This window comes from Erinaceus europaeus, chromosome 3, assembly GCF_950295315.1.
Source record: "Erinaceus europaeus chromosome 3, mEriEur2.1, whole genome shotgun sequence".
NCBI classification, from domain to species: Eukaryota; Metazoa; Chordata; class Mammalia; order Eulipotyphla; family Erinaceidae; genus Erinaceus; species Erinaceus europaeus.
Window position 1 is genome coordinate 27,482,140 of NC_080164.1, and position 15,853 is coordinate 27,497,992.

Sequence of the window (15,853 nt, forward strand, 5' to 3'; positions counted from 1 at the left end):
AGTCAATCTTCCCACCACTTGGAGCGCACTGGTCCTCTCAGGGTGGGTGGAGCTGGAGGTAGGGAGCGTCGGAGGGCTGAGAGAAGGCCTGGAGTTCTAGGGAGGGGTGCGTGGTGGCTGTTCCAAAGGAGAGTTGCTGGGGGCTTCCGGAAAGGTGAGGGTGTGTTCACCACACCCAGCTGAGGTGCTGGGGCTGAGAGCTGGGATCCTTTTTCCTCTCTGCACTGGGACTTAGCAGAAAAGAGCTTCTGACCCCTCTCAGGTCAGGGTGAAAGGTCAGAAAAACCTAGGCAGCCGTCAGCTTGGCATCCTGTGTGTGGGTCCAGCGTCTCTCCTGGAATACCGTGTGCATTCCGCCCCGTTGGCTCAGTAGCTGGTGCAGTCGCAGGTGGTTGGCCCGTCTCTCTCTGCCTCAACACAGGGAGGGCTGCTTTGGCGGTGCAGGGCTTGTGGACAAAGAAGTTCAGGTCTGGCATCCTGCATGAGGTCTTTTGACTGCTTATCCACCAGCGTTGCCTGGCTGAGCTCAGCATTTCAGCCAGCGGAGGGCCCCAGCCTAGCTTAGCAGAGGTTCTGTTCAGAAAGCCCCCTCCCTCCAGGGACTCCTGACAGGAACACATGGGAGAAGGTGCAGAGCTGAGAGGATTTCCCACTGGTTTAACCAAGATAAAGGAAGATGCACCCTCCACGGGCACCCCCCCCCGCCCCCACCCCCCGGGACTGACCTGAGTTGCTGACTGTTGGTTGGGCGTGGTTGAGATTATAGAAGTTCCTTGCTCTGATGACTGTACTGACTTCTGCTTTCTGCTAAATGTAGCATATCTGTGTGGTTGGCTTCAATAAATCTTTCAATTAAAAAATGAAAACAAGCAAAAGCAAGAGTTTGTAATGTAATGTCCTAATCCAACACAGGCCCCTAATAAGGTAGGGGATAGCCACCATCCCTCTTAACTGAAGGGTCCTGACTGTTTATGAAGCAGCTACTTAGTTGATTCAAAAATGGGCTTTCTGGACTTTTCTGAGTTTTGCTGCCCCCACTACAATGTCACTCCACAATCTCTTTCCCTCTCACACCGACTGACACAGTGACCACAATTGTCCACTGAAAGCTTTGAAAAGAGACTCTGTGTCCCCATTCCTCATCTTAGACACACATTTCCTGAGTCATATAATTCAGGGGAAGTGAGAATTATTCCAGAACTAGGAGCCAACTGTTTTAACAAATGCAAATCAATTTGGATAGCTAAGATTATTTGAAAACAATTAAAACCAAATCAACCTGTACTTTATCTGTGTGCTGAGATTTTAGGTCCAGTGGATCAGAATACAGGGAAAAAACTAATGAGAATCCCTCAATGGAACCTTCACCCACCAAACAAGATTTCTTCAGAAACCGACTTGCTCTTGCAAATGACCTTGACCAAGGAACAGCTGTGTAGAACATACTTAAAGTTGTCTTGTCAAGTGGTAAGATGAGGATTAAAAGCTTGTATATATCTGTGCAGGACTATATACCCATACTTATTTATTTATTGATGTATAAGCCCCCAAAGAAAACTAGCATAAATACTTCACAAGAAACTAAATCAACAAACAAGACACTGAAGAGATGAAGATTAGTCTGTGGTTGAGAGCTGGCTTTTTGAACATTTGGGCAAAGGGAAAATGAAGACTTCCCCCAGCGTTATAGTGAAGCAGTAAATTTGGAGGAAAATAAACGTTTGTAAGAACAAAACCTTCCCCCTTGAAGTCATTTCCCCAGCATAACACCGAGCATGCTCATGTTTTCCGTGGATGTGAATCTTAACGCTTCCTGGACACGCAGTAGCTTTCATCCCAGTGTTCTTAGGCTAATTCCCAGCTTGCTAGGGGCCAGCCAGCTCTGTTTCACACGATGTCTTTTCCCAGATCCAAGGCAAAAGCAAACATCCAGGCAAGCCAGTGTTAACCGGGGGCAGGAGGTGGTCTCATTTGCTCCCCAATTCTGACGGGAGGTCGGAGCAAGAGTCACTCAGATACCGTCTGCTCAGGCAAGTGAAGTGTTTCTTGAAAAAAGAGTAGGAAAGCCAGGGAAAGGCTGCGCAGGGGCACACGTAAGCTTTCAAAGACAAGAAGCAGAAGGGAAGATAAAGGATAGACACCCGCACAAGCACACGTTGGCCCCCAAAGAATGATTGGCAGAGAACTCTGAAAAGGAACCCTTCTTTTACAGGGCAGAGAAACTTTGGGTCGTTAAGGCAATCGATGACAGTTGGGGCAGTATCTCATACTTAAATTTTTCTGACCCATCGCTGTTTGTTCCACGCTACATCACAGCGTTTCTAGCAGGCAGTCATCTCCCACATCTGTCTGTGCACACAGCTACATGTTGGCTAATCCATCAGCCGTCTGATCATTTCTTTTATGCTTGTAGCAACCCTTCATGGTGACGTGGGGTCCCTTGCTCTGCCAGTTCCTAACACCAGGGGTCAAGGGACAGAGTTCTATTTTGTACTTCACATCTGAGTCCCTAATGGTGCAGGGGGTTCCAGTCTCAAAGGCACTTTGATCTCCAAAGAGGAAGAGAACGTCAGCTTGCTGAAGGGCTGAGTCCAGTGCAGGAAACAGTGCTCTCCTGGTGTGGGCAGCCACAGAAGTGTCTTCCCTTTGTGGGCTGTGTGGCAGATGGAACCTTCCAGAGAGGATCAGGTACTCAGGATGGAAAGGTTCACTAGTGATGTCTCGATTGCACTGTGGGCAGTGGAGGGAGTGGGAATTTGCCACACCCTCATAAAAGGCCTCCCTTCAATCTGGAAGGAAGTGATGACAGTCTCTATGTGTTAGCGGTTTACCCGCGGTTACTAGGAACCCCAGGTCAGAACACAAATAGAATTGCCAGCAGCCAACTGTGTTCCACAGAAGTCAATTGGAAAGAAACAAAGTCCTTTTTAAAAATATATATATTGGGGGCCAGGTGATACTGCAGCAGGCCAAGCGCACATGGCATGAAGCACAAGGACCCGTGTAAGGATCCTGATTTGAGTCCCCGGCTCCCCACCTGCAGGGGGCGTTGCTTCACAATCAGTGAAGCAGGTCTGCAGGTGTCTTTCTCTCCCCCTGTCTCCCTCCTTTTTCAGTTTCTCTCTGTCCTTTGCAACAACAACAGCAACAATAACAGTAACAACAACAATGGCAACACAGTGGGAAAAATGGCCTTTAGGAACAGTGGAATCATAGTGCAGGCACCAAGCCCCAGCAATAACCTTGGAGGAAATATATATATATATTTAGGATACACACACACACGATAGAGACAGAGTGAAATCAAGAGGGGATAGTCAAAGAAAGAGACACTGTAGCCCTGCTTCACTGCTCATGAAACTTCCCCCCTGCAGGTGGGGGCCGAGGTTTGGACCCAGGTCCTTTTGCACTGTAATGTGTGCATCAACCAGGTGCACCACTACCTGGCCCCAAGAAACACAATTCTTACAGGTCAGACGGAGGGGCCAGGGTCACTAGGAACCCGGTTCGCCCAGTGGCTGTGATAATAGTGTTGTAACATCCACCTGCTAGGTCCTGAAAGGCTGCCTCCTTACCGTGCCCCGAACTCCAGAGCTGTGGCACTGTGGCATGCTGGCTCTTCAACAGTCTGCCTCGTGCAGTTATTAACTTGGGGCATTTGGCTCTGTTCTTTCTAACCCCCCCGTGTTCCAGTTGTCTCATGCAGACTGTCTCTGTTGGGGTGGGGGCAGGCAAGGTGGGGTGTGCATCACACTCCTTCTCCCTGGCTGAAGACTAGGTCCCCTCTCCCCATTTTCTGCACTGGGCGGCTACACTTATCATACCAATGCCAAGTCTGAGCATTTCCGCATGAACCTAGCCTCCTGCTGTTCTGAGGTTTGACTTCTTTGAAATAAGGTGCCTGTTATCAAGTCAATGCAGATTCCTAGGTGTGACTGCCATCCCACTGGGCTGGCCTGGGTGGGGGCAGGGCCCAGGGCTCCATGTTATTATTTTTTCTAATACTTACTTATTATTGGGTAGAGATAGAGAGAAATGGAGAGGAGTTGGAGAGATAGAGAGGGAGAGGAAGACAGACACCTGCAGCCCTACTTTACCACTTGTGAAGCTTTCCCCCGACAGGCGGGGACCAGAGGCTTGAACTGGGGCCTTGTGCACTATAATGTGTACGCTTAACCAGGTGCACAACAGCCTGGCCCCTAAGGGCTCCATGGTTTATCTGCCTTTGCCTTTCAGAGCAGGCAGCCCCTTTGTCCAGTCCAGAGGCTCAGCAAACAGGGACGCTCAGTCCTCTCTGGGCAGGGACCTTCACGGCCGAGCAGGGCAGTGGTGGCACTTATAGGAGTGGCAGGAGGCCAAGAGGGCCCCAAGACTCCTGTGTTTCTCCAGTCCACCAGTCAGGACCCTCACCCACACACACCTGAGGCACGAAGGCCTCAGTGTTTGAGGCAGTGACTTGGTGGCTCTGGTTCTGGACGCGGATTCTCAAAGGCTGAAGGTTGAACAAGCTTAGCAACCCAAGTCAGGTCTCCCCAGCTTCTGAGGCCCCTCATACTTAGGGTGCCGGGGCCTTTGGGTGTCCTCCACAAAACGGAGGGGGGTAGGTGAGGGAAAGAAAGGAAGGAGTTAAGCCTTTCAAAAAGCAAAGTGAGCTAAAGGAAAGGCTGAGCAATCTGATTGGTGGAGTTGTGTCTTTTTCTGGGGGTGGAGGGCAGAAATTGCTGTGCGACTCTGGACGGAAACTTCCCTCCAGATGCATGTTTGAGGCCATGTTTAAAATGTCTTCTGCCAGGCTAGCTTCGCGGGTGGGAGACAGACGACCATGGACTCATGGCTGAGCTGGGAACGCAGTTCAGTCTTTATTGATGAGCGGGAATGCAGTGCAATCAATCAAATCTCTCTTCATTAGAAAATCCTGTCCTTTATCTCCTGAGGCGGAAGTGTCAGGAAGAGGAAGTATGTAGGACAGGGGGTGGAGTGGAAAAAGAGATCGAGCCAGTGGGGATTAAAAGGTGGAAAACAGGATGTGACCAGAAGAGGGGGCGGAGCGAAGAGAGAGTGCGAACCAGTGGGATTAAACCAATGCGGGTCTCAGACAAAACAATGATTAGACCACAGCCTTAAGCAATGCAAGCGGACCTAACATGATGATCAAAACAGAAGGGGTTAGAAGCAGAATTAGAAGCAGACAAACACATTCAGAATACTGAAGATCCTTGTACCCAAACTAGAGCCTTGTTTTCTAGGAGGTTGTTGTTTGAGAGTGGGCCAGACTCCTATTAACACCCGGTCTGTCTGTAAAAGAGGACCTCTCTCTCCCTCTGGTGTGTGTGGAGGTATCTCCTGGTCCCGTAGGCGGGACTCAAAATCCGATACACCTAGCAGCTGTCTTCAGAGCAATTTTAAGTGCTCACTTTTCAGTTGACAATGACAATGTCATAGGGCCTATAAATGATATAACTATCCAAACAGCCCCTGGCAGAAAAAAGCTCTCCTGCCCAGCTCTAGAAAGAGGAGTGGAAATCCTTTGAGTTCTCAGCCAGGCTGCTCCTTTGTGTCGAAAGACCCATGTGACAATCATGGGTGGCCTCAGGACAGGGGATTGCCTTGGCTCTGGCCCAGTCTACAGTCCACCATCTGCTCTCCAGTACACAGCCGGCCCTGTTCCTCTGCTGCAGGCAGAGCTCCTTGTCACTCTCCCTGTGTTGACTGATCTTAGGACACCCCCCCCCCCCCAGCTTTAGCCCCTGCTTCCCCAAGGAGCTCAGGGGTCAGAACAGGGCCTCTGCTAATTGCCTCTCCTCCAGGCAGGCCTGTCCGCCATGGCCTTCTCCTCAGTCACCTGGGACTCAGAGTTCTTTCAGGCCCAAGTCCCATCTGCCTTCCCTCAGTCTCCATCATTTGCTTCTTTGTCAACTTTAGCAAATGGGCTCCCGACTTGGACCTTCCCAGCTTAGACCCCAGACACCTGTTGGCCAGTTCTGAATGTTTGTGGGACTTAGCCCCTCCCTGCAGGGCAAGTCAGGCAGGGACAGCCTGTCCTCCAGCACAGCCCCCGCCCCTCTTCCCTGAACTGGATACTTGGGGCCAAACACCAGCTAGTTGTACTCAGTCCATGAGTTCTTCTCTCCATCAGTCTGGAAGGCAGGGACTCTAGCTTTTTAAAAACGAAAAGGAGAGAGAATCAGAGTATCCCTCAGGCACAGACGAGGCTGGGGCTCAAACTCCGGACCTCATGTTTGGAAGTCCAATGCTTTATCTATTTCGAAACCTCTTGGGCCACAGATACTAGTTTTTTCAGACTGGGTTACATCTTTTTCCTTGACTCTGGACTTAGGAGGGGCTCTGAACTACTGTTTCAGGAACTGTGCTCCTTCCCAGCACTCCAGGCTTCAGGAAGCAGCAGGTGTGTCTCTGTAGGAGCAGACTCGGCTGGGGAGGGGCTAGCGGGACTGAGAGCAAAGCACCTGCTTCAAGTTCACAAGAAGTGAGATTTCTTCAGAGCAGAAGCGTCAGTGCTGACTAACAACACTGGTGCCTCATTTAGTAATCCACACTGGCCTGCAAGTGGAGTTTGCAGTCTCAGGAAGCTATGTCTTTCAACAGTTAATTTTATTTTTAGAATTTATTTGTTTATTCATGAGAAAGACAGGAGGAGAGAGAATAATAATCAGACATCACTACATCACTCCAGTACTCATGCTGCCAGGGACTGAACTCAAGACCTCACGCTTGAGAGCCCAATTCTTTATCCACTGTGCCACCTCCCAGACCACAGTGAACTTTAGGTATTCCTGAAAACACCAGGAGAAACCCTGAGCTGCCAGCAAACATGTTGAGTCCATGGTCTCAACCACTAAGTCCCATGGAATAAGGAAGTCAGCTTACTAGCTTCAGTTTCTAAATGAGACCACTGAGCCTTTTTAAGGATTCACCAACAGGTTTTACTTTCTCTGAGACTTTATTATTATTTAATTAACCTTTTATGTTACTAATAGTATGCCACAAGATTGGAAGATTACGATGTAAGTTCCACACTACACCTATCAACAAAGTTCGGGGTCTCCACCCTCCCATAGATAAGCACCAGAGTTAAGCTTTATTTATTTATTTCCTTTTGTTGCCCTTGCTGTTTTTTTTTATTGTTGTATTTATTACTGATGTCATTGTTGTTGGATAGGACAGAGAGAAATGGAGAGAGGAGGGGAAGACAGAGAGGGGGGAGAGAAAGGTAGACACCTGCAGACCTGCTTCACCGCCTGTGAGCAACTCCCCTGCAGGTGGGGAGCTGGGGGTCCAAGCTTTATTTTTATTGATGGATGAGCTTTCCCACTCTTGTTGACTGAATTTTCCATCCCCTCCACATACGCCACTGCAAACCCCATCTTTTCATACCAAGTCAGCAACTGCTTAATGTAAAGCTGCCACAGTCTAGAAGGTCTCAGCAAGACCTGTTCTGTAATTGATTTATTTATCTGCTTATTTATTTGACTAGAGCACCGCTCAACTCTGGCTACTAGTGAAGCTGGGGGTAGAACCTTGGAGCTCTCATGCCAGTCCAGTGTCAGGCCACCACCCAAAACTTCTCTTACAAACTGCCAACACCTCAGCCCTCTGGAACCTCAGAGCCAGGTGATTCCTAGCACCACCTGAGGGCTAATTCCTACCCCAAGAACCCTCTGCAATCCAATCCTAGGGTTCTGGCACAGAAGGAATGACTGAACTTTTATAACGCCCCAGTCCAGGAAAGAAATGCCTGAGAGAGAAAGAGAAAGAGAGAGGGAGAGAGACACACACACGGAGAGACAGACACGAGGGAATTCCCTGGGAAGACATTGCCTTTTAAAATAAATACAGGCAAAAGAATACGCCTGGGGCTACATCAGGCATCAGGCATGTCTCTTTTTTCAGTTTAATTTAGCAATGCTGGAAGACAACAGCAATCGTTTCACTTCAAGGCAGAACAGGTGCGGCTGTGCAGGTACAGACGTGCCCGCTAGGAGGCCCTGCTGCCAGGACACTGCACTGTCTTCACAGCAAAGTAAGCCTGAGAGCAATACTTCTAACAACTGTTGTTTTTGCCAAGGACCGTGCTACTCAAGAAAGGCAAATGCGCATTTAAATATGCAAGCAGATTTCAATGAAAGGCATTCGGGTCACCACGCTGACAGGCTTCTTGTCTGGTGGCCTTCACCAGCTCTGTGTACCCCAGAGCCCCCCTGTCCTGACCCTACCCCCCCGGCACTGACTTGAAGATCAAAAACCAAACCAACCGGAGATGATCTTAAATGAAAGGCAGTTGGCAGCTACGGAAGGGGTATGCTTCACAGGGCACAGGACACCCCAAGGCCACAGCACAGGGACGTACTCCCTCGGCCGTGAGCGTGCTTGAGCACTGGTCCAGGATGGCCCACCTGGCACTGACTCGCTTTCTCACTTTGCAGCACCTGTCTGCTTGATGCCCTGTGCTCACAAAAGGCAAAGGGGGCATACCTGTTCACAGTTGACAGAAAATGCACTTGGCAGTTGTTCCAAGTGGGAAATAAGGCGTGACAATTACCTAACACGTCACAAGTGCTTTTGCTTGTGTTGACTTGTCAGACTGGGTTCATGCTTAACTAGAACTCAAAAAGCTGTCATTGGCTCAAGTATGAGGGATTGTGAAATGATTTTGAAAGTAGCGGGGTGTTTCAAAAATATTGAATAGGCCATCACTTTCCTTTCTAATTTTACTGCATTAATTCTTTCAGCCAAACTGATTATCACTCTGGTGTACTCCTTTTACTGTTAAGACTGCATGTACAGCATAATGCTATGGGTACCTGAACAAGTCCCATGATGTAGTTTAAGGAGTAAGTGAACCTACCCACAGCAGCAGAGTGCCAAGAAATATACGGGTAAATTGGCCTCTGAAGCTGGAGAAAAAGGCTTTCCACAATATGTACAGTAAACTGAGATGTCCCTCTCTCCATTCCCACTGTCTTCTGAGACATTTAAAACTTAACAGTTGTGGCTATCATTCAAAGACAAATGATAAAACACATAGCTAAAGTCACAGATGCCAACTGAGTTCTTTTATGGAAAACACACACACACACACTTAAAAAAACCAGATTGCCTCCAACAGAAGTAATATTTGATCACTAGATGGTAGTCGACTGCTGAGTGACTGAGTATGGCATGCTCCTCTCAAGGTTCAGATCCCTTACAACAAACACCCTTGAGTTGATAGTAGTAGCGACCTACTCAACACTGGATAGCCAGCAGTGTCTAACAGAGCAGACTTAAAGTTCATGTCAGCTCCTGATGACTGGTAGTTTTAAAATACATTCATTTAAGATGGTCTCCGGTTGGTTTGGTTTTTGATCTTCAAGTCAGTGCCGGGGGGGGGGGGGGGGTAGTAAAGAACCTCCTTCAGTAGATGTGAAGACAAACACGCTTATCTGTTTCTTTCTTTTTAAATACTGGATGTTTCACAATCTTGCATATCATCCTTGTGCAGAAATCAGTCTCCTCTGTTTCATTCCAATTTTAGTAGATGTGTTGCCAGAGGGAGCACTTACCTGATTCTTAAAGGTGCTGAGATAGGACAGGCCTCTTTGTATTATTATCAGCCCAGTTTGTAAATTCATCCTTCCAGTGTCTTCTTCCTGTGGCCCAGAGATGAAGCATCTGAGCACCCCCACCTTGAGGATTGACTTTAGAGTCCAACTGCACTGAGGGCTGAGGCTCTGGGTTCAGCAGCAGAGCCTGGTGGCCAGAGCATGTCCTGCCCGAGGGGGTGTGGGACAGGTACTGTGGAGAACACACTTGCCCACCAGGTCAAGTTCCACCCATCTCACCTCCACTTCCGGACACCCAGCCTATCCAGTGGCAGGATGGCTCCCTGGAGGGTGAGGACTGCCCGTTGAGTGCTTGCTTTCTGCAGATGAGGCAGACTGAAATGAGGGTGTTGTCATGTTCCAGACTAGCACACAGGCCAGAGAGAGGTCTGGATGGACTCCAAGGTGACTTATCTCAGGCTCTGTTAGAGCAGGCTAGGAGCAACTAAAAGATGCGTGAGCAATTAAGACATGAAGGAGAGTCCTTGGGACAGTATGGCTGGTCTCAGACATGGCCATGGAGACTCAGGATGTGTGTTCTGATGACTTGTAGCAGCACTAATTTAGAAATACTTGAATGGTCTTATGGAAACTGTGTAAGAATGGATTTGACACTGTGTGTGTGTGCGGGGGGGTCAGGGAGGGAAAGATTTTAAAGAGGACGCAACTCACAGAGAGAAAAATGGCTATTGTAGGAGGAATAGAAGAGATAAAACAAAAAACAAACAAACAAACAAAAAAAGATTCACCTCTAGCAAGTAAGAAAGGGCATAAGAGGGTGGACTGCTTGGTGATGACACTCAGGTCTTACAGGTGCACACAGCGTGCCACTGTGATGTCCTTTCAATGCTCTGGTGGGTGGCACAAGAAGTGACTATAGAGTGGTGGGTCTCAGACGACAGCAGCGTGGCCAAAGGTGCCGGGGCAGGGCCTCTTCACTCAGATGGGCAGGTCCTGAGGAAATCAGCAGTTGGTCTTCTCCGACACGCTGCAGGCTCTCCAGCCAGAGTTCATGTGAGCCTCAGGAAGCCTGCCGGCCCATAGTCTGAGGAGTGACGCATGCGTAGTATTGATGGTGAGGGCAGGGGTGCTGTCCTGAACAGCCCTGACAGAAAAAAAACCCTGAGCAAGGAAGAATGTTCCCTGTCAACCTGGACCAACTGCATACAGGCTACCTGGGAAATGCCAAATCACAGAAAGGTCTGCTTAAAAGATCCCTGTTCCACTGAAGCAAGTACTCTGCATGCCAAGCTGCGACTCTAAATCATTCAAGATGGACACATATATCCAGAAGTTTTAAAAAGCATGGCGTACTGCAATTCGTGCTTTTAAGCTGTGTGTGTGTGTGTGTTTCAACTGAAAGAAAGAAGAATCGACCATTTTCTCCATATAATAATTTAATATATGCCAGCCAGACAAAGTATTTGTATCTTTATTCAATTAAATTAAAACAGACCTGCCAGGTATATTATGTAACATTCACTATATACATATGATCTAGGCAATGCAAGGGATCTCTAGCTACGCTGGTTACCAACTATTAGTCAGACATGGACATGGAGGGTGGTGCCCACAAGTGCTCTTCTCTAGGGATGTGCTTCCACAGAAGGGGGAGGGGGCAGCTGCAGGCCCTGACTCGCCCCCCAGGCGCTTCTGAGATGGATGGAGGATGACAATCTAGTGGAGGAGGTTAACAGTCTCCTAAATGGAAATCATGTGTACTTGACAGTTACTTTGTTAAACAAACAACCCCCGAACCCCCAGCTCTTCTCTGGTAGTGACAGACAGGAGACTGCTCTAGTTTGAAGGCCATACCACCACGTTTTGTTTTGTGTATGTGAGAGCAGGTGGGGGATGCTCTTAGAACTGGTATAATTATTTTTAAAAAAAGAAAGAAGGAAAAAAGTACCTCTTTGGTGAAGCCTCGGTACCCACGCTGTTCACCGTCACAATCTGTAAACAGGACTGCAGTTCAGTGCTGGGCCCCGTTCCCACAGTTGGGCCCACAGCCTTTCTTCACAGTCCTCTGAGTGATTTTTAGGAAAATATTCTAAAGTAGGAAGAGGAAAGCAAAGGGAAACAAGGGAGGGCCTGAAGGTCCCTGTTTAAGGTTTCTTTCGTGAAAAGTGCATACTGTCGAATCAGGCCGCCTTGCCAGGTGTGGCCTGCGTCCTGCTCCTTCGCACCTGGGCCAGCTGGCTTGCCGAGCGCCACACCTGCGGCCGGGCGTCCTGTCCTTGGGTTGGGGCACCTCGGGCTGGCTGCTCCCGGCTGGGCCCAGGGGTGCCGTGCAGGCCGGGTGCTGCCTTTGGTGGGCGCTGGGCCTCACCCAGCAGTGGCCGCGCCTCAGGAGTGGGCGTTCTGCAGCAGCGGTGGAGCGTCCCTGTGCACGGCCGGGTGCTCCCGCTTGTAGGTCTTGGGAGGCAGCTTGGGGATGAGCTGAGCTGCGCTCTGCCGCGGGGGCACAGGCGGCCCGGCCAGGGGCTGCGGGTCGGGGTCCCGCGCGGGCGGCGAGGGCAGCTGTCTTCGGGGCCCGTGCGGGGAGGGCGTCTGTGGCGGCGGTGGTGTGAAGGGTGCCGGACTGCTGGGGAAGAAGGCGGCGCCCGGCTCGCCCTTCCTGCCGGGTGGGGGTGGCTGCAGGCGCAGCGGCGAGCTGGAGAAGACGTCCGGGGTGCGAACAGGCTCCCGCGGGGGAAGCAGCGGCGGCCCAGGGCTGTCGGGGGGTTCGGACAGGGAGTAGCGCGGTGAGTAGGCTTTGGCCGTGGGCTGCCGGGGTGGGATGGCCGGGGGGTTGTCCAGTGGCTTCGGCAGGACCTAGCAGGGCAAGGCCAGAGGCCGCTTAGTGACTCCATTAGTGTCCCCTGGGGGAGGGAGGCTGAGTGCTGCTTCCAACCCTCTGAGGAGAATCAGAGCCGGAGGGGCCCCTGGGCCACATGTCACTCTGCTGAGTATCCCAGTGTCCCCCAAAGACTGAGGCCCCCTCCCCGCCCACCGGAATGGGTGTAGAGAGGCCAACTTGTACATAAGGGTGGGAAGTTATGGGCACTGAAGGAACCCTCCAGCCCAGCCTTGTCTGAAAGCCCCCAAGAGGCAGGAGGGTGGGCTCCAGCGGCCCATGGGAGGTGTCCACGATGCTGCTGTGCAGGCCCTTTCTCCAGACCTGCCCGGCACTGTGCCATCTCACCCAACAAAACTGGTTTGATCTCAGGCAGCACCCATTGCTTTAGATTTGCAAACGCGAGTAAAACAGGCTAAAACCACTTCAACAGAGCCTCAGAGCTCTAATCCAAAAACATCATTCTGCTGTGAGTTAGTGGTAAACCAATAAATAACATTTGTTTAAAAAAACTGGAGGGGGGAATTAGTATAGTGGTTATGCAAAAAGACTTCCATTCTTGGGCTCTGAGGTCCCAGGTTCAATTCCCAGCACTGCCTAAGCCACAACTGAGCAGGGCTCTGCTTAAAAAACAAAAACAAATTTCATATATCTTTCAAAGGCACATAGGTAGTCCTGTCTGACACTTGTTCTTAGCCCAGCTCCCCACAGAGCCAACCACCATGTGCCTGTGTGGGCTCCAGTTCCAGAGACGGAGGTTTGTGCTGTACCTTAGAGGGTGAGGATTCTGCGGGGGCCGACTCTGGGCGTCTCCTCGGAGGGACAGGAGGGGGGACAGGCGCTGCTTCGGTGCTCTTGAAGCTGATCGATGATACTGACGCAGACCCTGCAGGAGGTGACAGTGTGAGGAAAAGTCTCAGGAAGCTTTACTGCATCTTTCAACCCTGGCAAGGCTCAGCGGAAGAATGGGCATGGGATGGACAGAGTACTATTCCGAAAGCCGTTAGGTCAACAAGCACGCCAGAGCGTTTTCCTTACCAGACAAACTGCTATATACAAAGAAGCTGGCAGAAATCTCAGAGCAGAATTTTTAGGTGGGGGGGAGTTAGCAAAGACACTCTTGTTATTTTGTTTTATTCATTTATCTACTGTTGGTATGTTTCGGTTTGGTCTGAGTATCAGACTTCTGGGGAAACAGCAAGAACAGACTACTGAACACCTTTGGAGAGGCCATTTTTGTTTAGCTTTTCCACCGGTATAGAACCTCCTCGCCTTTGTGGCACAGGCCCTGGGAATGGTTTCCTGGTCTGAACCTCTCTCTGGTGTTTCTCCCCCTCTAGAGATGCCAGGGAGGGAAGATGGAGTTGAGGGGAGAATGTTTCCTCACTCTTCTTAGCTATAGGCTCTCTTTGGTAGGTGAGCAAGGTTTGTCCTTCTCTCATCTGAAAAACTGTACCTGTGAGTTACTTAAGATGATGGAGACAGCTCTGATGATGAAAGCAGAGTCACAGAGTGAGCCTGAACTAAGAATATGAACTGGCACGAAAAAAGGTCAGTGAACCTTCTCCTTTACAGGCAAAGCTGGTGGCGAGGGCACCACTAGGTAGGCTTGCCAATAGTGACACCCTGCAGTGCGTAAGTTTTAGCTCATGAGCACTATAGAAATAAATAGAGGGAAAAACACTTAGAAACAATCATTCAAAACTATGCTTAGCAGGCTCCTTTATTCCATTAAGCACCAACAGTTTTGATTCTGTCCCCTGGGCATTATGACAATATAGGACTTAAGAGAGTTATCTGTGTACTGATATTATTCAAATGGACAACACTTTGATCACCTACCCTTCTTTGAGATGCTGTAAGTTTAGTTTATAGCTAGTACATCTGAAATCATCTGTATGAGAGGAGAACAAAAGTACCAACTGGCTTAAGTTTTATTAATTGACATGGTGGACGGTTAGTTTACTTGCAAGCTAGAAGGATCTGCAGTGGCCCTTCACTTGCTGCACAGTGGCCAGGTCATGCGGCCCAGCTGGAGTGATGACGGCAGCGAGCTCCTTCTCCTCAAGCCTGGCAGCACCATCCACCTGCCTGCAGGGGGCCTTGCCACCAGCCAGTGACCAGCGGCCAGCATCCCCATGTGCACATGCATGCCTTGCCCTTTAAAAGGTGACTGTTAAAGCGTCTTTAGCATCTTGGTTGCAAGTGAGGCATGGTTAAGTGTGGAAGCCATCCAATTTGATACATATATATGGATATATATGTAGCTGAAAAAGGGGAAGGGCTCTACAAAAAAGTACAAAAGACATTTAAGTGTCAGCAGATCGTTTATGATAAAGAGAGAGCACAAGTGAAGGCCTTACTTCTTAGATGTTGCAAAAGCGAGGTGCCAATGCTGCCAGGCCCAGGGAGAGTGTTAACAAGAAAGGTCACACTGGTTTAGTTTTTAAAGCAAAGCAAGAATGGCAAGTGTGAAACCAAATGTACTAACGTGGGCCGTGGGGCTGTGTGAGCTGGACAAAGACGGTATCGCTGCCTGTGAAAGCAAATGAGACAAAGAGTTTTCCTTTTTCAATGATATGTTCAACTCATTTGTAGAGAATTATCTATGATAAAATGCTATTTTTTTTTTTGGTCATTCTAGTTCCAAAGAATGGCCTAGCAGTCCTTTTTTTTTTTTTTTTTTTTCCAGTACTACTTAAGACAAAAATAAAGTACTGAGTTAAGTTATATAGGAATTTTGAAGATTCCTTTTAGATACTACCTGGTATCTTCATAATAAGAGGCATTCATCAGAATATTAAAGCATCCCACATTATTACAAGATCAGAGAAAACTGTATAAACCCAGCTTGAGGAAAGAATTTAGCTGGTCATAGATAAATCCTATTCTATAGATTTTGAAAGCCCGAACTGTCAGTAGTAAATAATGCCTTTGTGTTATAGAACTTGAAAAAAGGAATCTTACTAACATTATCAACCTATATTTTCAAAAATGTTGTCAGGGTGTATACTCTCACCATAAAGTAACTACAGCTTTGGCTATTACCAAACAAGACTGAGCAAGAAATGTTTTTCATTCTATATTCTTGAATAGTTAAAAAGAAGAAGAACAACAACAACAACAATGAACATCTGGTTAGGTTATTCTTCACTCAGTGACTTCTGGGGGCTTCCCCCCCCCCTTCAGAACTAAGGTGGGGTGGGGTGGTGCACAGGAATGATGACACTGCTCCTGGCTGCTGTCTGTCTCTTCAAATCTACATCTAGAGGGAGGCCGCAAGACACTACAACACTGGAGCTTCCTCTAGTGCCATAGCCCTCCACTGCGGTGCTGGGGCTTGAAACTGGGTCATGCACATGGCGAGGCACATGTTCTACCTGGTGAGCTATCTTACTGGCCCCATTTTCCTTTT

General features: G+C 49.1%; 2 protein-coding genes and 1 non-coding gene across 17 annotated transcripts in view; 1 reads left to right on the plus strand and 2 right to left on the minus strand.

The window, feature by feature from the left end:
- ARHGEF33 (Rho guanine nucleotide exchange factor 33) overlaps positions 1–1,735 on the plus strand; it is a 99,258-nt gene extending 97,523 nt beyond the window's left edge. For 7 of the 11 annotated variants that reach the window (XM_060186890.1, XM_060186895.1, XM_060186894.1 and 4 more), the window contains one exon: positions 1,310–1,735. In XM_060186890.1, the coding sequence (XP_060042873.1) occupies positions 1,310–1,439 (130 nt within the window). In that variant the 3' untranslated portion in view covers positions 1,440–1,735. Of the gene's footprint in view, positions 1–1,302 lie in introns of all 11 variants that reach the window. The other 4 variants (XM_060186899.1, XM_060186901.1, XM_060186903.1 and 1 more) reach the window with 3 other exon arrangements.
- Positions 1,736–9,114: 7,379 nt separating this feature from the next.
- The window catches only part of SOS1 (SOS Ras/Rac guanine nucleotide exchange factor 1), a 112,233-nt gene continuing 105,494 nt past the window's right edge, over positions 9,115–15,853 (minus strand). For 2 of the 5 annotated variants that reach the window (XM_060186887.1, XM_007520987.3), the window contains 3 exons: positions 14,930–14,974; positions 13,209–13,324; positions 10,982–12,416 (listed from right to left, as the gene is read on the minus strand). In XM_060186887.1, the coding sequence (XP_060042870.1) occupies positions 11,949–12,416; positions 13,209–13,324; positions 14,930–14,974 (629 nt within the window). In that variant the 3' untranslated portion in view covers positions 10,982–11,948. Of the gene's footprint in view, positions 10,708–10,981; positions 12,417–13,208; positions 13,325–14,929; positions 14,975–15,853 lie in introns of those variants that run through there. The other 3 variants (XR_009548896.1, XR_009548895.1, XM_007520988.3) reach the window with 3 other exon arrangements.
- Positions 9,458–9,559, minus strand: LOC132537893 (U6 spliceosomal RNA). Its single transcript, XR_009549308.1, has one exon. It is a non-coding gene; the product is annotated as a U6 spliceosomal RNA (small nuclear RNA).